This window comes from Theropithecus gelada, chromosome 1, assembly GCF_003255815.1.
Source record: "Theropithecus gelada isolate Dixy chromosome 1, Tgel_1.0, whole genome shotgun sequence".
In the NCBI taxonomy this organism is placed as follows: Eukaryota; Metazoa; Chordata; class Mammalia; order Primates; family Cercopithecidae; genus Theropithecus; species Theropithecus gelada.
In genome coordinates, this window is record NC_037668.1 from 41963513 (window position 1) to 41985177 (window position 21665).

The 21665-nt window shown below is 39.8% G+C and overlaps 1 protein-coding gene across 2 annotated transcripts in view; it reads left to right on the forward strand.

Annotated features, from left to right (window-relative positions):
• The window catches only part of PRDM2 (PR/SET domain 2), a 126803-nt gene that overhangs the window by 20685 nt on the left and 84453 nt on the right, over positions 1 to 21665 (forward strand). For both annotated transcript variants that reach the window (XM_025402686.1, XM_025402696.1), the window contains exons 3-4: positions 9698 to 9815; positions 11508 to 11611. In XM_025402686.1, coding sequence (XP_025258471.1) covers positions 9698 to 9815; positions 11508 to 11611 — 222 coding nt within the window. The remainder of the gene's footprint in view (positions 1 to 9697; positions 9816 to 11507; positions 11612 to 21665) is intronic.

Genomic DNA, 21665 nt, shown 5'->3' on the forward strand with positions numbered 1-21665 from the left:
TAGATAATTATAAATATGAATCTGACTTTTTCACTTTTAAAAAAGACTTCTAAGTAAGGTGGTTCCTATGTTTTGACTTAAACCTCAATTAATAAATGTGTAGTTTCGGAAATTAGCATGCTGAATGAATAATGGTGGCACTTGAAATCTCATTTTGAATCGTGTATTCTACTAGGTAAATTAGCAATTTTTAGAAAATCTGGGACCTTGTCTTTCTGAATGAAAATATTATTTCTGAAATTCAGAAAAAAATTAACAACCTGAATAGCATTTCCTTAAGTCACTGGAACAAGCTTGTGGCAAGAAGCCTTTTCTTTTACATTAGGATGGTAACACTTTGGCAGAGAAGGAAGCTGTGGGACTGGTTTTCTCTGCCTCTCCTTTGATACCCTCTAACTCACTCTCCTTGGTCAGTTCTGGCAATGCCATTCCAGCTGTGTGACCTTGGGCAAGTCCTCGGCTTATTTGTGTTCGCTTTCTTATCTGTTCAGTGGGGACAGTAATGGTGCCCACCCCATGTGCCATGTGGTTGCAGTCAATAGTAAATGAGTTACTGGACATAAAGCCCTTAGGCTAGTGTCTGACATATAGGAAACACCGTAAGTTGTTATTTATTACTGTTATTTTTCAGCCGGTAACCACGTGCTGATTCTGTCCTGTAAAATAGTTTGATTACTATTACTGCTTGAATTCAGACCCAGCCATCCCTTGTCTGGGCTATTACGAAAGCTCCTGATTGATTTCCTCACCAGCAGTTTTCCTTCCTGCGGGACCATTCTCCGCAGGCCTTACAGAACGTGCAGCTCACCGTCTGGGAAATCAGAAAAGCCAGCAGTCATCGTGAGTTGTTGGGAACGCTTTCGTGGAGGAGCTGGGATTTGCACTTGACCTGGAAGGGTGTGGAGGATATTGACCATCAGAAGAATTGAGGGCCAGGTGAAAGCCTAAATTGAGAAAGGCCCAGAGTAGGAAGGGGACCTAGTATGGTGAAGGTAGGAGGGGCCAGAGGGTGTGCCAGGAACCCAGATGCCTGTAGGGGCCAGGGATGACCTCTAAGAGTAAAATGGGGATTTTTCTGTGATTTCTTCCAATAGATTTTTTTTTTTTTTTAAATCCATGGATAGACCAAACAAACCGCATCTGAGATGAAAGGCTGTAGCCCACAGTTTGCTGCTTTGGATGAAGATAGTTTGAGAAGTTGAAACTCAGTCTCATCAGTAACAGCCTCAATGGGAGGCAGTAGAAAGCTCCTTCTCCTGCTTACCGACTACCTGTCCCCACTCTCGCCTATTCCTATTCTGTATTAGAATCGTCTGGACAAGAGGAGGGGATGAGCCCTCAGGTGTCTTATTTTCTTTGCTTCTCTTGAACATTGACAGTCTCTAAAGCCAGCAGATGAACTACTAGATTTTATTTAGAAAGTTTAAAAAGCGGTTTGAATCAGATGCTTTGTAGATTGCTTATTCAAGAAGACAAAAGGTTCAGAGAAGTTGAATATAGAGTAGACTAGAAGCCAGAAAGCCTCACCCCATCTCGTCACTCTCCTGCCCAAACCCTCTTGTGTCATCCCACTGCTTTCTGAATGCAGTCCAGCTCTGTTTCCTGCCTTGGTTTTGCAGGTTCCAGTGGCGGCCGCCTCTGCTTTTTTCCTGGCTCTACTCTGGTGCAGCCACAGTGGCCTCTTTTTGTTCCTGAACAGCCCAAGGCCCTTCTCTCCTCAACTCCTCAGTTCTTAATACATGACTCATTTTCATCTCTCAAGTCCAAGTCCCTGTGTGACATCTCTGAGAGACCTCCCCCTGCCATCCTAACTAAAGCAAGGCACTGTCCCCTCCTCATCTCTCTTACATCACTCTTTAGGTCACTGAGACATTGAGCACCCCTAGTCTGCCACATTAGCTTGGGGTGCAGGTGGGCAGGACCTGCCCTTCTCTTGGTTGCTGCGTTCCCCAGGTAGCACTGCTCCAGCACACGGACACTTGCTGCCAATATGTGCAGGACGATTGGAGATTCCTGAATAGCTTCAGGTTGGAAGATGTCAGTGGCAATGGGAACTGGAGAAAGGGATCGGACGTGACAGATTTTGAAGGATCAGCAGCAGGGTTTGGCTCTGTTGACCACCTCATGTCCCGGAGTCTTCCCCGGCTTTGGTGATGCTGTGCGCTTGGTGCCTCTTTGGCTCTGCGATGACTTCTAGGACTGGGACTCATTTGCTGCACTTTTTCTTCCGTTTCATTCTTTGATAAGGGCATTCTGAGGGCTTTGTTTTTGGCTAGTCTCTCCTTCTCTGCTTTCCATGGAGGCCTCTCATCCACTTCCGTGCACTCCATGGCCAGCTGGGCCCTACTGCTCTTACAGCCATCTCTCTGTGCCCAAACCTCTGGGCAGTTGATTGCCAGGCATTTGTTTGCTTGTTTGCAGTGACCACTGCTCTGAGCTGGGTACTCTGTGCCAGGTTTTATCGAGGTGAGTGAAGCAGAGCCTGCCTGTCTACACCCCTAAATTTGCCTCTCTGGAGAGGTGATTAACAAGCCAACCAGGAAGGGCTTTCACAATACACAGGGCACACTGTTGCAAGTTGTGGAGAGTGTTGTAACTGAGCCATAGGGGAAATCCTACTAGGTTAGGATAGTGGGGACTGGCTTCTAGGAGGCCAAAGTGTACTCTGGGTAGAGCCCGAGGCCTGGAATACAAATGCAAATTGGCCCCTTTTGGTAACCTCACCTTGCTGGGGTCTCAGCTTCACCACCCTGGGGTTTAAAGCATCTGGAACTTTCTTCTGCTTTTTCCTCCATTCCCTGCAGGAGCCCAAATGGGCATTCACAGTAAGTTGTTGTGTTTAATACTCTGAAGATATTGCAACTTATCTCAGTTTATTCTGGTATGTTTTGCTTTTTCTCCTTTAGAGATTAGCAGTGAAACCCTTCAAATGGAAAAGACTCTTGTGCCTGTTTGGAGAGAGCAAATGTCACAGCCATGTCTTGTCCCCAACTTTGCATACTTGACACTGCTCACTCTCTTTTCAAATGTGCATTGATGTAGAAAGTTATAGAAATTCCTTTTCATGGCTTTTTTAAAATTATTATTTTTATTTTTTAGACAGTCTCGCTCTGTCGCCCAGGTTGAAGTGCAGTGGCGCGATCTCGGCTCACTGCAACCTCCGCCTCCTGGGTTCAAGCGATTCTCCTGCCTCAGCCCCCCGAGTAGCTGAGACTACAGGCGTGCACCACCATGCTCCGCTAAATTTTGTATTTTTAGTAGAGACGGGGTTTCACCATGTTGGCCAGGATGATCTCGATCTCCTGACCTCGTGATCCACCCGCCTCTACCTTCCAAAGTTCATGGCTTATTTTTGAGGGAAAATACGTATAACAAAGTATGGAAGAAAAAGATATTGCAGGGCATAGAGGGAGAAAAAGGAACGAGGAGAAAGAGGGGAGAAAGCTTATAGTTGTAACTCTTGTAGTTTTTAATGTTAACAGTTGTACTCAGGAAGTGGGGGAGGTGCCCAGGAAGGGGAGAACGTAGAACGTGAATGTGTGGATTAAGCCCCCGCTGCCTCCCTCCACTCTTGTAGGTTTGGTCTCTAGGAATCGGTCCTAGCTTCTGCTTCTCAGCCCTGAGAGGGGAGGTACGATGGAAGACTGGAGGCGGTCTTAGTGCAGCAGCAGCTCGAGCTTTTTGATGATGTTTGTTGTATCTATGGATGTTTACCATATTGGAAATTATAATAAATTATTTTGAAATCGTTATAGATCCACATGAAGTTGTAAGAATAGTGTAGAGAGTCCTGTGTACTCTTATTTATTTTTGAGGAGTCTTGCTCTATCCCCCAGGCTGGAGTGCAGTGGCATAACCTCAGCTCACTGCAACTTCCGCCTCCCAGGTTCAAGTGATTCTCCTGCCTCAGCCTCCTGATTAGCTGGGATTACAGGCGTGTGCCACCACGCTCGGCTAGTTTTTGTTTTTTTAGTAGAGATAGGGTTTCACCATGTTGGCCAGGCTGGTCTCGAACTCCTGACCTCAAGTGATCTGCCCGCCTCGGCCTCCCAAAGTGCTGGGATTACAGGCATGAGCCACCGCGCCCGGCCCAAGTCCTGTGTACTCTTTACCCAGCTGTTTCTAGCAGTAACATCTTACAAAGCTTTAGGACAATATGAAAGCTGGGGAATTGATTTGGTATAATAATGCTAGTTAGACTACAGGCCTTATTGATAAATCAGAAAAAATTAAAACATAAGATTAAGCAATCACACATCTCATGAACCACCAGAATGATGACATTTTCACATACAATAGCCTCCAGAAAACTCCACTCTACACACCTGACAGTGAAAAAGGCAGACAGCATTTTAGTGTTGTTATAGCAATAGCTCTGACCTTGTGGGCCCCAGAAAGGGAATTCTCAGGTGTCCACGGACTGTGAGGTATGAGACACCACTGGGTTGGTGGTTAGAATGTAGACTCTGGAATCTGTCTGGATTTTATCTTGGCTCCACTACTTTAAAACTATGTAGCTTGGGAAAGTTACTCAGCAGGGCTGCTCTGTGGCATGGTATTTGAGAATCCAGACCCTGAAGCCAGATTGTCTGGATTGAAATTACCTAGCTCTGCCACCTGCTGGCTGTGACTATGGGCAAGGTTTAGTTTCATCTGTAACATGGGGATCATAAAAGTACCTATAGCAATTGGTAGTGTGCAGATTAAGTGAGGTGATAAGTGCTTGGAATTGTGTCTGACGTATCTCCAACGCTCCATCTGTGTTAGTTGTGATTGTTATTGTTGTGAGGATTAAATGAGGTAATGCATGTAAAGTGCTTAGCACAGATCTTGGCCCGGAGGATGGAATACATGTTGTACTCCCTAAGCTCCTCACCCCGTCCAGCATGGGAAGGTCATCCTGGGTCAGAGGAAATGTATCAGGAAAGCAGTAGAAAGGCCCTTCAGAGGCTCCCTAGCAAGGTCAAACCTCATGAATCAAAATCTCTCTAAGGTTTCTTATCTCAGGGAGCAGGAACAGAGAAGTTCTTTCTCTAGCCAGTGGACTTCATGAGGAGGGGGTCCTTGATCCTTACCACCTAGCATGGTGCTAGCTCTGAGCAGACACTCAGGGAGTATGTGTTAGTGTCTGACGAATGGGCTGAATGAAGGAGGGAGGCTTTGGCAATTAATTGGGGGAAGAGAAGCGAGTAGTGACTTTCTTTGAGTTTGAGGTAGGAAGTTGGAAACATCGGATTAATGAGATCAATTAATAGTTAATAACTAAATGACATTAAATTGACTTAAATTTAACATGTTAAATTTAATACTTATTGTTCCAGATCTGTTCACTGATACATGTTTAAAGACTGTACTTCATTAAGCAGTCAAATAATGAGTCCTCATTGAGGTCAACTAACAGGGAAGCAGAGAAGTCCTTTAGTTTCTTTCATATCACAGTAATCAGTGTTAAAAACCCATAAGACAGGAACATACTTCTATTCAGGGGCAGCAAGGATGGGGTGTGCTGGGAACGCCAGCAGTTGGGGTGCCTTGCAGAGCTTGCGATCTGCTCTCTGCTCTCTGCTTGATGACTTCTACTCCACGAATGGGTAGACGAGTGAATGGCGATGAGTGTTTCTCAGAGGCCGTACCCCTGCCTGCCCCTCCTGCCTCAGTTCTAGCTGCTTCTCCCAACTTCTCTGCTCTGGACACATTGGTCTTTTTGCCCAGATACTGCTTTTCCTCTTAATTTGAGATTTGGTCCTGGCTGTTTTCTTTTCCTGGCATGTTTCCCCGATATTGTCACAGATTTCCTTTCTAATTCTGGAGAGGCCTCACCTGTCTGTCTGAAAAGGCATCCCCATCCCTATTCCATGACTCCGTGACTGTGTTTCCTGTTTTTTTTTTTTTTTTTTTTTTTTTTTTTGAGACAGTCTCGCTCTGTCAGCCAGGCTAGAGTGCAGTGGCACGATCTCGGCTCACTGCAACCTCTGCCTCCCGGGCTCAAGCAGTTCTCTTGCCTCAGCCTTCTGAGTAGCTGGGATTACAGGCGCCCACCACCACGCCTAGCTAATTTTTGTATTTTTAGTAGAGACAGGGTTTCACCATGTTGGCCAGGCTGGTCTCGAACTCCTGACCTCAGGTAATCTGCCTGCCTTGGCCTTCCAAAGTGTTGGGATCACAGGCGTGAGCCATTGCACCTGACATTCCCCTCTTTTTTTTATTCGCCATTGATCAGAAGGCATGTGTCCCCTCTTTTGTGCTTGAGTTTTCTACAGGGCATCAGCCGTTGTATGTATGTGTTTAATTTTGTCTCTATTTCTCACCAGAGTGATGCCTTGTTGAGACAAGTGTGCTGCCTAGAACATTGCCTGGCCCATAGCAGGGATTCGGAAATATATAAATAAATATATAGAGTAGATGTTGCAATTTATTTTAGACAAGATCAATCTGGGAAATAGTGCCAGGATCAAATTGTGATTCTTTAGTGTAAGAATCAAGATGAACCCATTTAGATATAATATTACATCTAATCCTATCAGGATATATACCAAGAAGAGATCCCAGTTTATGAGTATGTAGGGGAGAGAACTTTTTGAAAACATTCCTTTGTTCCTAAGGTTTACTTGTACATTGATTGCTTGGAATTAATGGCATACCACATTTTCTAAAAAAGGGTTCTTATATTGATTCAGAAGAATACCTACCTCAAATTCAAGAAATTCAGGCTCATGTGGAGAAGATACTTCCTGATAGATGACCCTGCTCTTTTATTTATTTCTATCCCTCCTTTTTAGAAAAAGCTTTAAGTTAGCTTACAAAGAGCCATGCACTCATTCAAGTATTTAAGTGACAACAAACATTTGAAATCTACTGCTAAGCTGGGGGAACACAACATTGAATAAGATAGACACCATCTGTCTTCACTGCAGTCTCACAGAGGAGGCACACAGTAAACACAGAGCTATACAAATAAGCATTTAAAACTGTGGTAAGAGCTATGAAGGAGAACCAAGCAAGAAAAGAGGGTGGTTCTATTTAGGAAGTCCAGCCTACTTTCTAGTAGACTGGACTATTTACTAGTAGACTGGACTATTCAGGAAGTCCAGTGTACTTTCTACTCCTCAAATCATTGATTTTCTAGAAATGTTCTAGACAGTTTGCAGCCATAGCCACGGCCATGGAAAGCCCAGTGGGGGTGTGGGCGGAAGGGAGGGCCGGCCCTGGGGCTGCCCAGTGTCTGGGTTGTGCTGCTGTGAGCTGAGGTGCTCCTCTTGTAGTTCGGTCCTTTTGTAGTGTGAAGGATATGACAATAACAGAAAAAGCTTTCCTCTACTGGGTGTATGAGTCCAAAAGGAAAACCAATGGGTCTACTGGGACAAGATGTGGAATAAAAGAGTAATTTAAAAGAAAAAAAAAGACAAAAAATAATGGGTTGACTTAAAACAGATAAACAAATGCATAGGATTTTTTGGTATTTCTTTTTCCCATGGCCTCTCTGCTGAGGTCCTTTATGTTCTCGGGTGCTTCAGAAATTTTAATACACGTGCTCTCCAACTTGAAGTTACACATTTCCTATGGGAATGACCATTCCTGCCTTAAGCACCATCTCCTGCTGACATTTCCATGGAAATCTGGAAGTTTTAGGGCAGAGGTTCTTAGATGATATTCCAGCAGAATCTTAAGTGAAAACTCCATGATGGTTAGGACTGACCATAGGCACTCAGATCGGACAGATACGGGTTCAGATCCAGGCTTTGAGCCATTTAAGCAACGTCCGTAAGCTCCAATTCCCTGCTCTGTGTGGAGAGGGGGAGACACTGATAACACCTGTTTCTTGGGCTATTTGGAGTAAATTCTCCCCAGCACGTAAGACAGCACAGTGCCTTGAGCAAGGAAGTTCTCAGTAAATACGAAGTTGTCGTTAGAATCACTGTGAAAGTGCCTGGAAGTATCCGTTTAGGTTAGCAGACACGGTGACTTTTGAAATCGGCTGTGCTTCTGGGGAGAATAAATGGTGCTGCGTGTTTGCCTAGGGTCCCAACTGAGACGGAAGAAGAAGACCCCCTTTTACTTTACTAAATGGCCAGTACTGATAGGACATCACTCTGGCTAATATTTGTTAATGTCACTTACTTTATCAGTGTTAGGAAATAATCATTATGTAGCTTAGGATGCCAATGGCAACTACCAATGTAATACCTTTTCCCTCTTTGGAAATAAATTGTTCACATTTCCAAAAATCCAGCTAATAGATTAAGAATTTAAAAACGGGGACACTATATTTAGAAGTGAAAAATGTCTGTAGTTAATTTATTCACACTTTAGCTAATTGGAAGTACCAGTAAGACCATTTTCTGGGGCTAATTGGCTATCTTATGTTTTGAAAATGTTTCGGGGATATTGTTGGGACAAAGGTGTAAATCAAGCAGGAACAAAGCATTTATGTGTCTGAAATGTAGGCTCATTTGGCTCGGCTCTGCACGAGAGACGAACCTGTCTCTAGCTGCCCTGTCTTGGGCTCTCCAGCTTGAAGCAGGCCAGAAAGTAGATGACCATGGTTGTGACTGTGAGATTTATTTCTCTTGAAGTAGACTGTTGATAATTAATAAACCAAAAATTGAAATGCTGAGAGTATACCAGTTTGGATGCTATTCTTTTCTTTGTACATATATTCTTGAGGATGACAAGAGCTTCATTGTTGTGGGAAAAATTGATCTTTTTTGTTTGGGGGTTTACTTTTGCTTGTGTTGATTCCTTTAAAAGTCCTGGAGAAATGTTTCCCTGTGCAGTGAAATGAAACACACTCGGACTACAAAGCCTATCATTCTTAGCAGTGCCGTGATACGCACATCAGTTAGACTGGATAAGCACATCAGCTCCGTAGGATATATAATGTACTGGTTACTAGACCCTTGGTGTTCCTTTGATTTGAAAGTTATCAAAAAATAACAGTCATATTCTACCAGTTGGCTCAAATCTCTCCCTCCCTTACATAGATACCTAATAGTAATCTTTTCTTAAGATTATGAATTCCAGCATAAACTTTGAAAAGTAATTTAAAAAAATTCTCTGTTTCTTAGCAACTCGGTGATATCCTGGTGATTTTGCTGTTTAGTGACTTGGTGAACAGCGGTAAATTACTGTTTCCTGGAGAGGTGGCACTTGCAGTGAGGGACCACAATAAGTTGTCGTGTTCTGGAATGGAATATTCAGGCCCCATCCAGTTAGGGGTTGTTGCTGGAGGGCAACATGGATGGGGCAGGGTTGGAGGGCCCCAGTAGCCTTTGTGGTGTGTGCTGAAAGCATTCATTGAAGTGGGCAGTGTTGGTTTTTATTTTTTAAATGTGCTAAGGTACTGATGGTAGCCTTTGATTTAGAAGTAAGCTTATGCTATATTTTGCTGCCAGATTCTATTTGAGTTTAAAGCAGTATGGTGCCAGAGATTATCATGTTTTGCAAATGGCCACAGGTGGCTGGAACAAAATAGAGTAACACAGACATGCTTGAAGGCTGCAGTGGTTTCCTTTGGACAGTTACAAACAAGCATCAAAGCAGCTCCTCAAATGCTTGACATCATCGTTTTGGTCTGGCTTGCCAGCTTCAGGTTTCGATTACATTTTTGCATATTTGCTTATTGAACCAGAAAAAAAAACAACCCCACGATTTGGGTTTTCTTTCTTTTGCTATGATCCTTCTATTTCTTGACTTGCAGAACACTACTGAGCCTGCGGTGGCCACCGAGACCCTGGCTGAGGTACCCGAACATGTGCTGCGAGGACTTCCGGAGGAAGTGAGGCTTTTCCCTTCTGCTGTTGACAAGACCCGGATTGGTGAGTACTCCTCCTGTCCCGGAGCAAGTCAGGCAGTAAAGAGCAGGTGGCAGTGCGGCTTCCTGCAGGGGCATGTCAGGTAGGGAGCACACCATAAAAGCAGCGGATTTACCCTTGACTTAGAAGATTTTATGGTGTTGATGCATTTTCCAGTCAAGAATCCAGGTTGGACATGGGTTGTAAAAATAAAACTGGGAAAACACACACACACGCGCCCACACACACACACACACACACACACACACACGTCCCATCCTTACTTGCCCAAGTGTCCTCCTCCTATGAGTCTCGTTGCTGAACCTCGCCCCACAGAATGTGTTGTTCCCTTCTCTCTGATTTCACCATGATGAGCGTGATTGTGCCATTATATTCACTTCATTGTTTTGTAATTATTTTTACACTTGGCCCTGTTGTTTCTTGTGCCTTTATTTCTTATGTATCTTTGTGCCTCCAGTACCAGACACTTTGTGGACCCTCAGTAGATACTTGAATGAATGACATGCTGTGAGTGTATCTAAATTCTTCTGGCTGGGATTTCTCCTTGAACACAAACCAAGCTTGTGTGTGTTTGGTCTTTTTGTGGCCTAATCTTTAGACAGAAGGCTAAGGAAGTGAATTGTAAAACTTTAGTCAAAATACAGTCTTGGAATACATCATATTTATATCCCTGTTTCTTTTTTTTAGATGTACTTCCGATACTCCAATTTATATGTACACGTGTGTGAAAAAATTTTAACACATGCTTTTAAAAATTCTCATTGGAAACTTATTCATTGAGCAGTTTGAATATATTGTTCAAATGAAAGTGGTTGATTTTATAGCTCAACTAATTGATTGTTAGTGTTGTTGTCAAATGCAGTTCATAGCAGACTTACAGAAAAGTGGGATTTGTACATCCTAGCAGGATAGGACCGGCCCAGCCTTTACCCCCCATTCCGTACATGAGGAAACTGAAGCCAAAAGGTGAGGGAACCGATCTGAGGTGCTGCTGTGTGCCAGTTTGTTGACTGCTGGGCCAGACTCCTGCCATTTCACTGCCTGCTTGCTCATTAAATCTCTTTCTGTTATGGTCAGTGCATAGTAAATAGAAATCACCCTAAGAATACTGTGGATGAACAGCTATTTTGGCTGTTAGAAACTGAAAAGTGAGCCGTTCCAGTAGCTAAGTTTTCAGGAAGCTTAGTTAGGCAGGAAAGCGTTTTCCACTTTAAGCAAATGAACTTCAAAAATATTTATTCATAAAACTATATTTCTAACCCTTTAAAAGAACAAGTCATGTTCATTAGGGACAATTTGAACTTTACAGACAAGCAGACAGAGGAGTTTAAAAATCAGTTGTAGTTTCACTCCATTCCAATATTTTTTCTCTTCAGTTGTTGTGACTGTTATTCAAGTATTTGTGATCCTACTGTATGGGTAGTGTTACATGTAAAACGTTTAAAAATATATACAACATTTTTTTCTAATTATAAAACAATGTAGGTTCTTTATAGAACAGAAGAGTATAAAGAAGAAAAATAAAAATCCCCATTGAGGACTTGACTTAATTTAAGTTGATCTCAGGCTATTTAACATTAGCTTGATTTAGGCAGTCTGGCCTTTTACCTATTTTGTGAAACTTAATTGATTTTAATGGTTTCAATCTTTAAAATAACCATGATACATTATAAAAATACTGATTTTATTTTCTAGGTGTCTGGGCCACTAAACCAATTTTAAAAGGCAAAAAATTTGGGCCATTTGTTGGTGATAAGAAAAAAAGATCTCAGGTTAAGAATAATGTATACATGTGGGAGGTAAGAAGTAATTCTGATTCTTTGTTTTTCAGAGTTTTATGAAATAATTATTCTGTTCTCTCAGAATTTGACATTTTGAAATTAAAACAATCATTTTAATGTGTTCTTTAAAATCAAGAATATTTTTATTAAAGAGAAAATGTGTTTCCCTGGATACAGACTGCTATTTATATATGCTTTTGTATTTTGAAACTGCTTGGCTGTCCTCAACAATAAATGTCAAATCCATGTTTTATATTGCCGTGTCCAAGGTGTTTTGCTTTGCAACTAAGACTTTGACTTCCTGTTCGATGGTTTGTCACTTCACAGGCTTCCAGATAAACCCCATAAAAGACACTATGGTGGCTGCAAAGAAAGCACTGTTAGGTTCTTCTCTATATTTTAGAAAGTAATTTCGGTGTTGCTAGGAGATTCAGAGTTGGATATATTTAGCATATGGCTCATATATAGCGCTTGTAATTTTTCAGGAGTTTTTCATCTATTAATTTCATGTTTTCTGAGCAATCCTGGAAGACAGCAGGGCATCTGCACGCTCCTTTGAGAGGGGAAGCAGTCAGGAGACAGAGCTGAGCTCTCCTTCTCTGTGGGGCTCCACTCGAGAGGCCTGTAGATGCAGAACTAGAATGCATCTCTCCCTGCCTCACTGGAGGCAGTTAAGGTTTTCATTGCATTGCCTGAGTTCAAATCCTGCCTCTAGCTTCGTGACTTGGAGCAGGGTATATAACCTCTGGGCTAGAAAACCCTCAATTTAAAAAACAGAGATAAAAGATATCTCCTAGGATAGTTGTGAAGATCAAATTTGTCATTGTTGCTTTTGTTGTTCCCTGGGGTATTGCATAGGAATTCAGCATTTGTGATGAATTTAGTTCAAGTCAGTGCCCCCTGGAAGCCCCCTGAATTCTTAAAGGAGCTCCATGGTGTGACTCCTTTTCAAAACAAGTTAAGTTTTTGGCTGGTGAGGAAAAGCATTCCTATTAGATTGTCTGAAATGGAATCACATCTGTTTTTTACACATTAACATATAAAAGCCTAAAAATAAAATATGGCTAGGAAATGTGTGGACACTTTTCATCAAGAAGTTCTGTGGCATTTGTATGGTTGAGGTACGCTGCTATTTTTCTTCATGCTCTAAGCTGTTTCCAACTCAAAAAATCCGACAGTTTCTCCCAATAATTTTGAGTTCTTTGTTTCTTATGAATTTGTTATAATGTATCTTCTGACTCTTAAAGGGGAGTGTCTTAGGAAATGAGGATTTACCACAAGAGTCATTGCATTCTGTTATTTCACCACTTTTGAGGTGTAAGAGTTCTGTGTTTGTAGAAAAGCTGCCTGGCCAAAAAATGTTAAGATAATGCCTGCGTGATTAAAAATGTCTTGAACACAAAATTATTCTCCCAAATAAACTGCATTTTAAATTTTAGATGTTTCCCAAGGGAAAGTAACAAATTTGCTCACCAGGTTTAGCACTACGTTTAGTGAGAATAATGTCAAGGAACCAGAAACTGCTTACTCTAGTGCTGTGTTTATAACGCTGATCTTGAACAAGTGCCATCAATATTAAACTTAAGTTAGTAGTACCTGTTTTATCCCATGTAACAACTTGATATTGTTGGGCATATCGTATCATTTATTAATAGTCCTTTTTGTAAATTAAGCTTCATTTGCATTGAGATTCATACATAGTATGACTTGATAGTTGCTGAGAATTTGGAACCATGACTTATTAGAATTTCTTCTATAAACCTGTTAACATCCCATTGTTAATGTAAGATACTTCTTATATACTCTACTACTAGAGTTTGCAAATCCTTGATAAGAATCCTAGTTCTTATCAAGGGTGGCTTTTGTCTTCCTGCAATTAAAAAAAAACTCATTCAAGTAGTTCTGACTACAAAGTATACATTTGCTATAGAAACCTGTAAGCCTTTTGCTCTGTTAAAATAAAAGTCAATAGATGTGACATACATGTGTAAGTGTGTATATGGCAAAGGAAGTATAAATTATAATGTAAATATTTCTTAGAAAGAATAAAATGAACATTGAGGTAAGACTTAGTAGTTTCCCATTAATTTATTCCATCTCTGCTCTTACCCTCAGACCTGCATCAGAATGCCTTGTATTAATGTAACAGGAATGGCTTATCATCAGAATCTCATCTTGGGTATTTGTTCTTCCATCAAATCCCCTAAGACCATCTTATCTTTTAGCAGCAGGGTCTTAGACCCCAGCCAGAATTCCATCTTAAAGCTAATCTAAGACAAAGTGTTAAATTGCTCTCCTTGAGCCCTTGATTATCTAACCCAGTCTTAAGTTCTCTAAGCTTTCACTGAAAACATTCTGTTAAATCAGAAATAACAGGAGAGGAACAGTAGAGTATCCTCAGGGTGAATGCACAAAATAGGTTCTCACAAGGAGAGCGCGTTCTTCGATGGGTTTCTGGCAGGGAGCCACCAGCTAGCTGGCGCTCGGGACTTGGTGTTTTCGTTCTCTTGACTCTCCCCATCCGTGCCGAGGAATCTGCCGTATTTTAAAACCACCTCTGATAAAAGCCTTTTAGATGTACTTTTATGGGACTCAAATTGCTTCTAATTAACAGAACTTTAGAATTGCTTGGATAAGAATTATTTTAGTAAGCTTTGTTTTTTTTTTAAATACACTTCTTTTTTTTTGGTGCAGTTTTAGGTTCACGGCAAAATTGAGCAAACAGTACAGATAGTTCCCAAATACCCGCTGTCCCCACACATGCACTGCCTTCCCCACTATCAACCTCCTGCGGCAGAGTGGGGCCTTTGTCAGCCTATGAACCCGCATTGACACGTCGTTATTACCCAAAGTCCACAGTTTACATTAGCGGTCACTCTTTGTGTTATATGTTCTAATAAATCTTTTAAAATTTAAAATTAATACATGCTCACTGCAACATAATAGAAACAATACAGAAAAATATATACAAGAACATAAAAATCATTGAAACGCCTACCATCCAGGCGCAACCACTGTGAACATCTTCCTGAACGTTCTTTTAACTCCTTGCTTCGCTGCTTCTCTGTTTTCAGCCTCACATATACACTGGTACATTTACAACCCGTATGTAGAAATTTTTACAATTGAGATCAAACAGTACATGCAGTTTATAATGCTTTTTTTGCTTTCAGTATCTTGTGGACATATCTATGTGGACTACTTATTTACGTTATTGTTTCTTTCCCTCTCTCCCTCCCTCCCTCCCTTCCTTCCTTCCTTTTTTTTTTTTTGAGACAGGGTCTTGCTCTGTTGCCCAGGCTGAAATGCAGTGGCATGTTCACAGCTCATCCTCTACCTCCTGGGCTCAAGTGGTCTTTCTGCCTCAGCCTCCTGAGTAGCTGGGACAGGCCTGTGCCACTATGCTCAGCTAATTTTTGTATTTTTGGTAGAGATGGGGTTTCACCATATTGCCCAGGCTGTTCTTGAACTCACGGGCTCATGGGCTCAAGCGATCTGCCCGTCTCAGCCTTCCAAAGTGCTGGGATTACAGGTGCGAGCCACTGCACCTGGCTTATTTACATCATTATTCCTACGCCTACCCAGAATTTCATTGTATACCATTCATGATTTATTTAACCAAGCCTTATGTTGGACGTTTAAATTATTTTAATGTTTTTATGATTATAAATAATTCTTCAAAGTATAAAACTCACTGTATATAAATATGTGTTTACTTGTCTGTTTTCTTAAATTTCTAGAAGTATAAATGTTGTCAAAAAGTTATATACATTTTAACTTTTTATAAATTTTGCCAAACGTTTTCCCTCCAGAAGGATTGTACTATTAATTATTTATACAACCACCAAGGGTATATGTTTCTTGCCAGCCTTTTAAAATCCAGTATTGTTAATCTTTTTAATATTATATAGTTAAAAATATCAATTTTTATAGAGGAAGACCAGTGGTCACTGCTTCTATTAATATTTGCATTTTATTCATTCAGGCAACAAATTTTGAGGTCAGGAGGATAGAGGGAAGAAAGTAAAATTGCATGTCAGTTAAGATTGATAGAGAAATTGTCTCTGTATAATGAGAAGACTTTAATGTAATTTTTAAAAGATATGTAAACATTTTTTATCAGTCAGCGCTGCTATGATTAAATATTAACAGGTGAGTTTTATAGTCCTCGCTATCTCAGTTCTTCTGATTTCAAATTATTTGTAAGTTAAAATTGCAAGCAAGAAGAAGAGAGAGAAGTCAGCCAGCTGATTCTGCAGAACCTTTTCTCAGAAAGTACTTTTCAGCTCTCAGTGCTGCTTTCTAGCAGTGGGGAAAGGTTTGGATCACTAAGGAAATCCAACCTGCCACCTGTTTATTTCAGCGCTGGAGCTAAGAATGGTTTTTACATTTTTAAATGGTTGGAAAAATAAAAACGTTTTGTGACATATGAAAATTATATGAAATTCAAATTTCAGTTCATGAGTAAAGTTTTATTGGAACACAGCTATGGTCATTCATCTAAATATTACGTACGGCTTCTTTTGCCCCATAATTGCAGAGTTGAGCAGTGGTGATGGAAACCAAATGGCCTGCAAAACTGCAGATATTTGTGTGTGGCCCTTTACAGAAAGTTTGCTCAGCCTTGGTCTTGATGTGTCGGAAAGAGTAGCAGTAGGAGTGAATGTGGTGATGTCTGGTTTCAGGTTTGCTGAGAAGCTGAGTGGTTAATAGCAGTGCATAGGTTTTGAACAAAGTAATTAAAGGTGGGATGGCTGTAGAATTGGTTGTCATAGAAACAGATGAGTCAATTACATTCCTCTTCTCTCAGGAACTGCAGGACAGATGAGGACATTGAAGTACAGAGAATTAAGTGATCTTTTTGAACAGGTTAACTTGTACTCAGATTGGCAGCTTGGTCTGGTGCAAAAAAAAAAAAAATTCTCTTTGAGAGTTTGTTTATTCATTCATTTAACCCCTATTAAACTTTTAGCACTTACCAGGCACTGTCCTAAGTTCTTCAACACCATGCTGGGCATAAAATGTTTGTGGTGTTATAAACTACTGGTAATACCTCACGGAAATTTTTATTTGTGGAATAAAGGAATACTAGAAATGACCTAGATCTTTCCACAGGAGAGAAATCTGAGTTCTACGTGCCTTCATGAAGTTCCTAACAAATCTGTTAGGAACTTACTGTCATTTAAAAGTAGGAATAAATTTTAAAAAGATGATCTCACTTTGGTAAAAAAGTGTTTCAGTGAAAGCCTTTTTAAAATAAAGGCCTTTTTAAAAATAATATTCTTAGAATATTAGTCCTGGAATCAGGCCAGGAGCCCGTTTCTTGGTTGATTATTCAGTCTTCTTCCTGTTAGCAAAGCCCAGAGACTTACACTTTTTTGTGTTGTGGACCCTTTTGAGAATCTCCCCAGAAAACACACAAATGCACATATGTACACAAAATTTTGCATGTTACCTATCGGATTATATGGGATTCTTAAACATCTATGGTTCATAGATAGAACTTCTGATTTAAGAGTGAAAATAAATTATTTGTCCAGTGGCTGTTCATTGGGTGCCTACTGTGAACCAGTTAACATTCATTGTGCATTTGTTGTCGGGAGATTTTCCAGAATATTTGTCTACTTGTAGTATAAAATCTAGTCAGTCTAATTTTAAAAGAGAGGCTCTGTTAGTGCGGCTTCAAGGGCTTGAGAGGCCAAGCTATTTATTTTTTAAATTTGTGTTTTAGGATCTCTATAAAAGTCACTTGTATATTGGGAAATGTGCTCTGACAAGTGTGCTTATTGAAATAAAATGTGCTGTCACCTGTTAGATTCTCTTTTATTTCCCTTATTCTAGAATTTTCAGAACATTTTAGAATACAATGATGTATTAGAATAGTTCTTAAAATAACTCTCGGATCTCCTACAGTCATCTGAGCAGTGAAGTAGTTGATACTGAAGACCCATTTTTGTCTGTGGTCACCAGGAAGTTAATTTTGTAGGATGTCAGTTTTATAATCTTCAGCAAACCCTTCAGGTGTCTAATTCTGTAACTGAAAAACAACTGGAATTTGAACATACCAAGAAGGTATAGTATTTTCTAGCTAGCAATGTCAATAAAATCCTTTATTTAAAAAAGGCTTTCATTGAAACACTTTTTTACCAAAGTGAGATTATCTTTTTTTTCTTTATTCCTACTTTTAAATGAGGGTAAGTTCCTACCAGATTTGTTTTACTACAAATTAGATAATATATATGAAATTAGTTGATATAGACGTCTCTGGCTCAGTTAATGTTAGTTGAACCTGAACACCAAAGAAAAACACTTGGATTGGATGATGATGATTTTTTTTTTTTGTAGAGTTCTTTTAAAAATATAACCAAGTAGACCTTATTCCTTCTATCTACCTGGATGTTTGTACCCATTAAATGAGGTGATGAATATCCTTAAATACCCTAATTTGATTATTACACATGCTATGCATGTATCAGAATAACACATGTACTCCGTAAGTACAATTATTGCATATCAATGATTTTTTAAAATAGATGCTATAGATATTTTCCTCATTAACAAATATGAGTTGAAATAGAAAAAGATTACCAATTCAGTAATCTCTTAATTATTGCCTAGAATCGCTTTTTCCCCTAATGTTAGAGGATATGGGCTGTATTTTGAACCAAGAAAATGAGAATAATAATGGGTAAGGGTGTAGATTCCAGAACTGACATCCAAAAGTTCTCCGAGTCAAGGTTTACCGACGGGCACTCATTGGAGGTTAAATGTGAATCTCCTGCCTATCTTTTGGGAACAGACAAGGGAAGTGCAAAGCAGGGTGTAGATTATAACATTGGAAATTCAACAAGCTAGATCCCCAGAAAAATGAAAATGTGAAAAGGAGCCTCAGGAGGTGTGGACAAAGGCCCACTGAAATGGGAGCTCAGGTCTCCAAGAGAGATTATGTCTCCATGTGTTAGAGCCCCAGGTTACGTGCAGTGGAAGGGAAATCCAGAGAACAGCCAGCAGAAACGGTTTTATTGCTGTAGACTCTAACTTTGGAGAGCTGGTTTGAGTGAAGAGAAATTTTCTCTCAACATGGGAGTTGCTATAGTATGAGGAGGTTTCTTCATTGCCTTGTCCTAATTCCTGAGTGGTTTCTATCAAAATAAGCTGGTTACTGTAAGTTTTGATTGAGTGAGGTGCTTATAGGTGAACAGTTGAGGATTCCAATGATGGTATGTTTGCAATAGTTGAATCAGAAATTTTTTTTAATTTATAAATTTGAGTTAATACATGTAATAGGTAGATGATAAGGAAGGCTATAAGTTATAACCCTCACTCCTATCCCCTGAGGTAACTAATAATTTGGTTTGTTCTTTGCAAACCTTTCTCTATATAGCATAAAATATTTAATTTTGAATGTGTATTTAAATTGGCACGTGCACTAAAATTTGAATTTAGATTATTTTATAGCTATTTTATAACTGGATTAAATGGAATGGAAATTGAGTGGTATGAAAATTACATTCTGCTTGACAAGAATTACTACTCAGTCTCTGTTAGGTGGTAGAGGCAGAAAGGAGGTAGGGCTTGACTAACTTGTGGGAGATTAGGGATGGAAAGAAGGGTCTGGAAAGAGGGAAAATAGAAAGGCAAGCTGAGAACTCCTTGCCTGTCTGCATATCTGTTTTATTTTGGCATAGGAAGAAATGAGGGGATCAGGTTTGAATCCTGGCTGTGATTTTTAGTGACTTAATTGTCCTGTTGAAGTTACCAACCTTCCATAAGTTTGTTTACTTATAAAGGAGCTTAGTGATATTTCATAGTTATTTTATAAATTTTTTTTTTTTTTTTTTTTTTGAGACGGAGCTTTTGCTCTTGTTGCCCAGGCTGTAGTGCAATGGGGCGATCTCAGCTCACTGCAACCCCCGCCTCCTAGGTTCAAGCTATTGTCCTGCATCAGCCTCCTGCGTAGCTGGGATTACAGGTGCCTGTCACCATGCCCAGCTACTTTTTTGTATTTTTAGTAGAGACAGGATTTCACCATGTTGGCCAGGCTGGTCTCGAACTCTTGACCTCAGGTGATCGACCCGCCTCGGCCTCCCAAAGTGCTGGGATTATAGGCATCACGCCAGGCCTATTTTATAAATTCTTAAAAGAGTTAAATAACGTGTAAGTCATCTAGCCCACTGCTTGGTTCAGTGGTCCCTCTCTTTCTTCGTTCTTTCGAAGTAGGGAGTTTGAATTTGAAAGTTAGTTAACTTGTCAAAATTCATTTTTCATGGTACATAATTAGATACCTTTGCCTTTTTAAAAAGGACTGTTTTATAGACTAAATCAATAAAAAGATAATTGATTATAAGGTAGTATTTCTCTGGGATCAAGTCAGTTGAATATTTGTTGGCCCTTATAAAGATCTGGAAATTAGTTATTCATTGATAGTTAGAGGAAGCAAAATTATGTCACATTTTGGAGATAGGGTCAGTGTGTCAATCACTGAAATTAATTTGATTGGAAACAAAGGTTTGACCAAGTAAGATGGGAATTGTATGAAAACACATTTTAATCTCAGTTTCTTAAACATAAGTTGAACTCTCAATAAAAATGTGAAAGCTATAAGATTTTTAGAAATATCTGTGGAGGAAGAGGAAGATGAGGAGGATTTTAGCTTAGCATTCAGCAGACCATTCAGACCTTTGGCTACCTTCATTCAAACTTAGGTTTTCATTCAGAAGACTAACTTGCTTTTCCCACCTTCCTCCCATTTTTACCATGTAGAATATACCAAATCAGTGGGGGAAAGGTAGAAAATTAAAGAAAATAAAAATTACGGATTATCCCCCTTCTCAGAGAAAACCATTGCTGACATTTTAATGTATTTAGTTTCAGATTATTTTTCTTTTCATATTCATGTGTTCATATACTTAAAACAAAAATGACATACTTTAAAAATACTTTTTATAAATGCTTTTTTATTTATTTTTTATTTATTTATTTTTTTTGAGACAGAGTTTCACTCTGTTGCCCAGGCTGGAGTGCAGTGGCGAGATCTCGGTTCACTGCAAGCTCCACCCCCCGGGTTCACGCCATTCTCCTGCCTCAGTCTCCCAAGTAGCTGGGACTACAGGTGCCTGCCACCACACCTGGCTAATTTTTTTGTATTTTTAGTAGAGACGGGGTTTCGCCGTGTTAGCCAGGATGGTTTCGATCTCCTGACCTCATAATCCACCTGTCTCGGCCTCCCAAAGTGCTGGGATTAAAGGCATGAGCCACCATGACTGGCCTATAAATGCTTTATTCAATCAAATGTATTGTGAATGCCTTTATGCTGATAAATGTATTTCCACAACATCTGGTTATCTTTGCTCTCTTCTAATTACAGAAATAATGCATGTTTATTGGAAAAAGTTTTCAAGTATATCGGTATATCTAATAGGAAATAAATCTTGCCATATAATCTAATTAATCATTTGTACCACAGTACTTTTTAGTGTCTTAGGTTTCAGCTATATGGATGGACCATAATTTACTGAGTTAATTCCATATTGTTTTCCATTTAGCCATGAATTAGAAGCAATTTACACTAAACCACACTGCTGTGAACATTTTTGTATATACATCTGGGTACAGTTGTCCAATGATCTCATTAGAATGAATTCCTACAAGTGTATGTGCTGGTTAGTGTGTGTATATTTTAAAGATTTTTTTTTTTTTTTTTGGTCAGGTACTGCTAAATTCTTTCCAAAATCAATGTGTTTTCTGATCAGCAGTGTTTGGGGGAATATCTGTTTTTTTCCACACCCTTTCCTATCTTTAAGAAAAATTTTTTGTGTGTGCCCATTTAAAAGGTTAAAACTGTTTTAACTTTCAAGTTATTTTTTATTAACTGAGTTTACTATTACGAGGTTTTGGCTACGTGTATTCGTTTGTGAATTACTTCTTGGCCTATTTCTAAAAATTGAAGTGTCATCTTTTTCTACAAAAACAACTATTCCCTTTTTGTACATCAGTCAGTATGACTTAGAAGATGCCTTAGTCTCCTCTGAAACAAAATGAGTTACGTATGAATAAAAAATTTACTCAACTG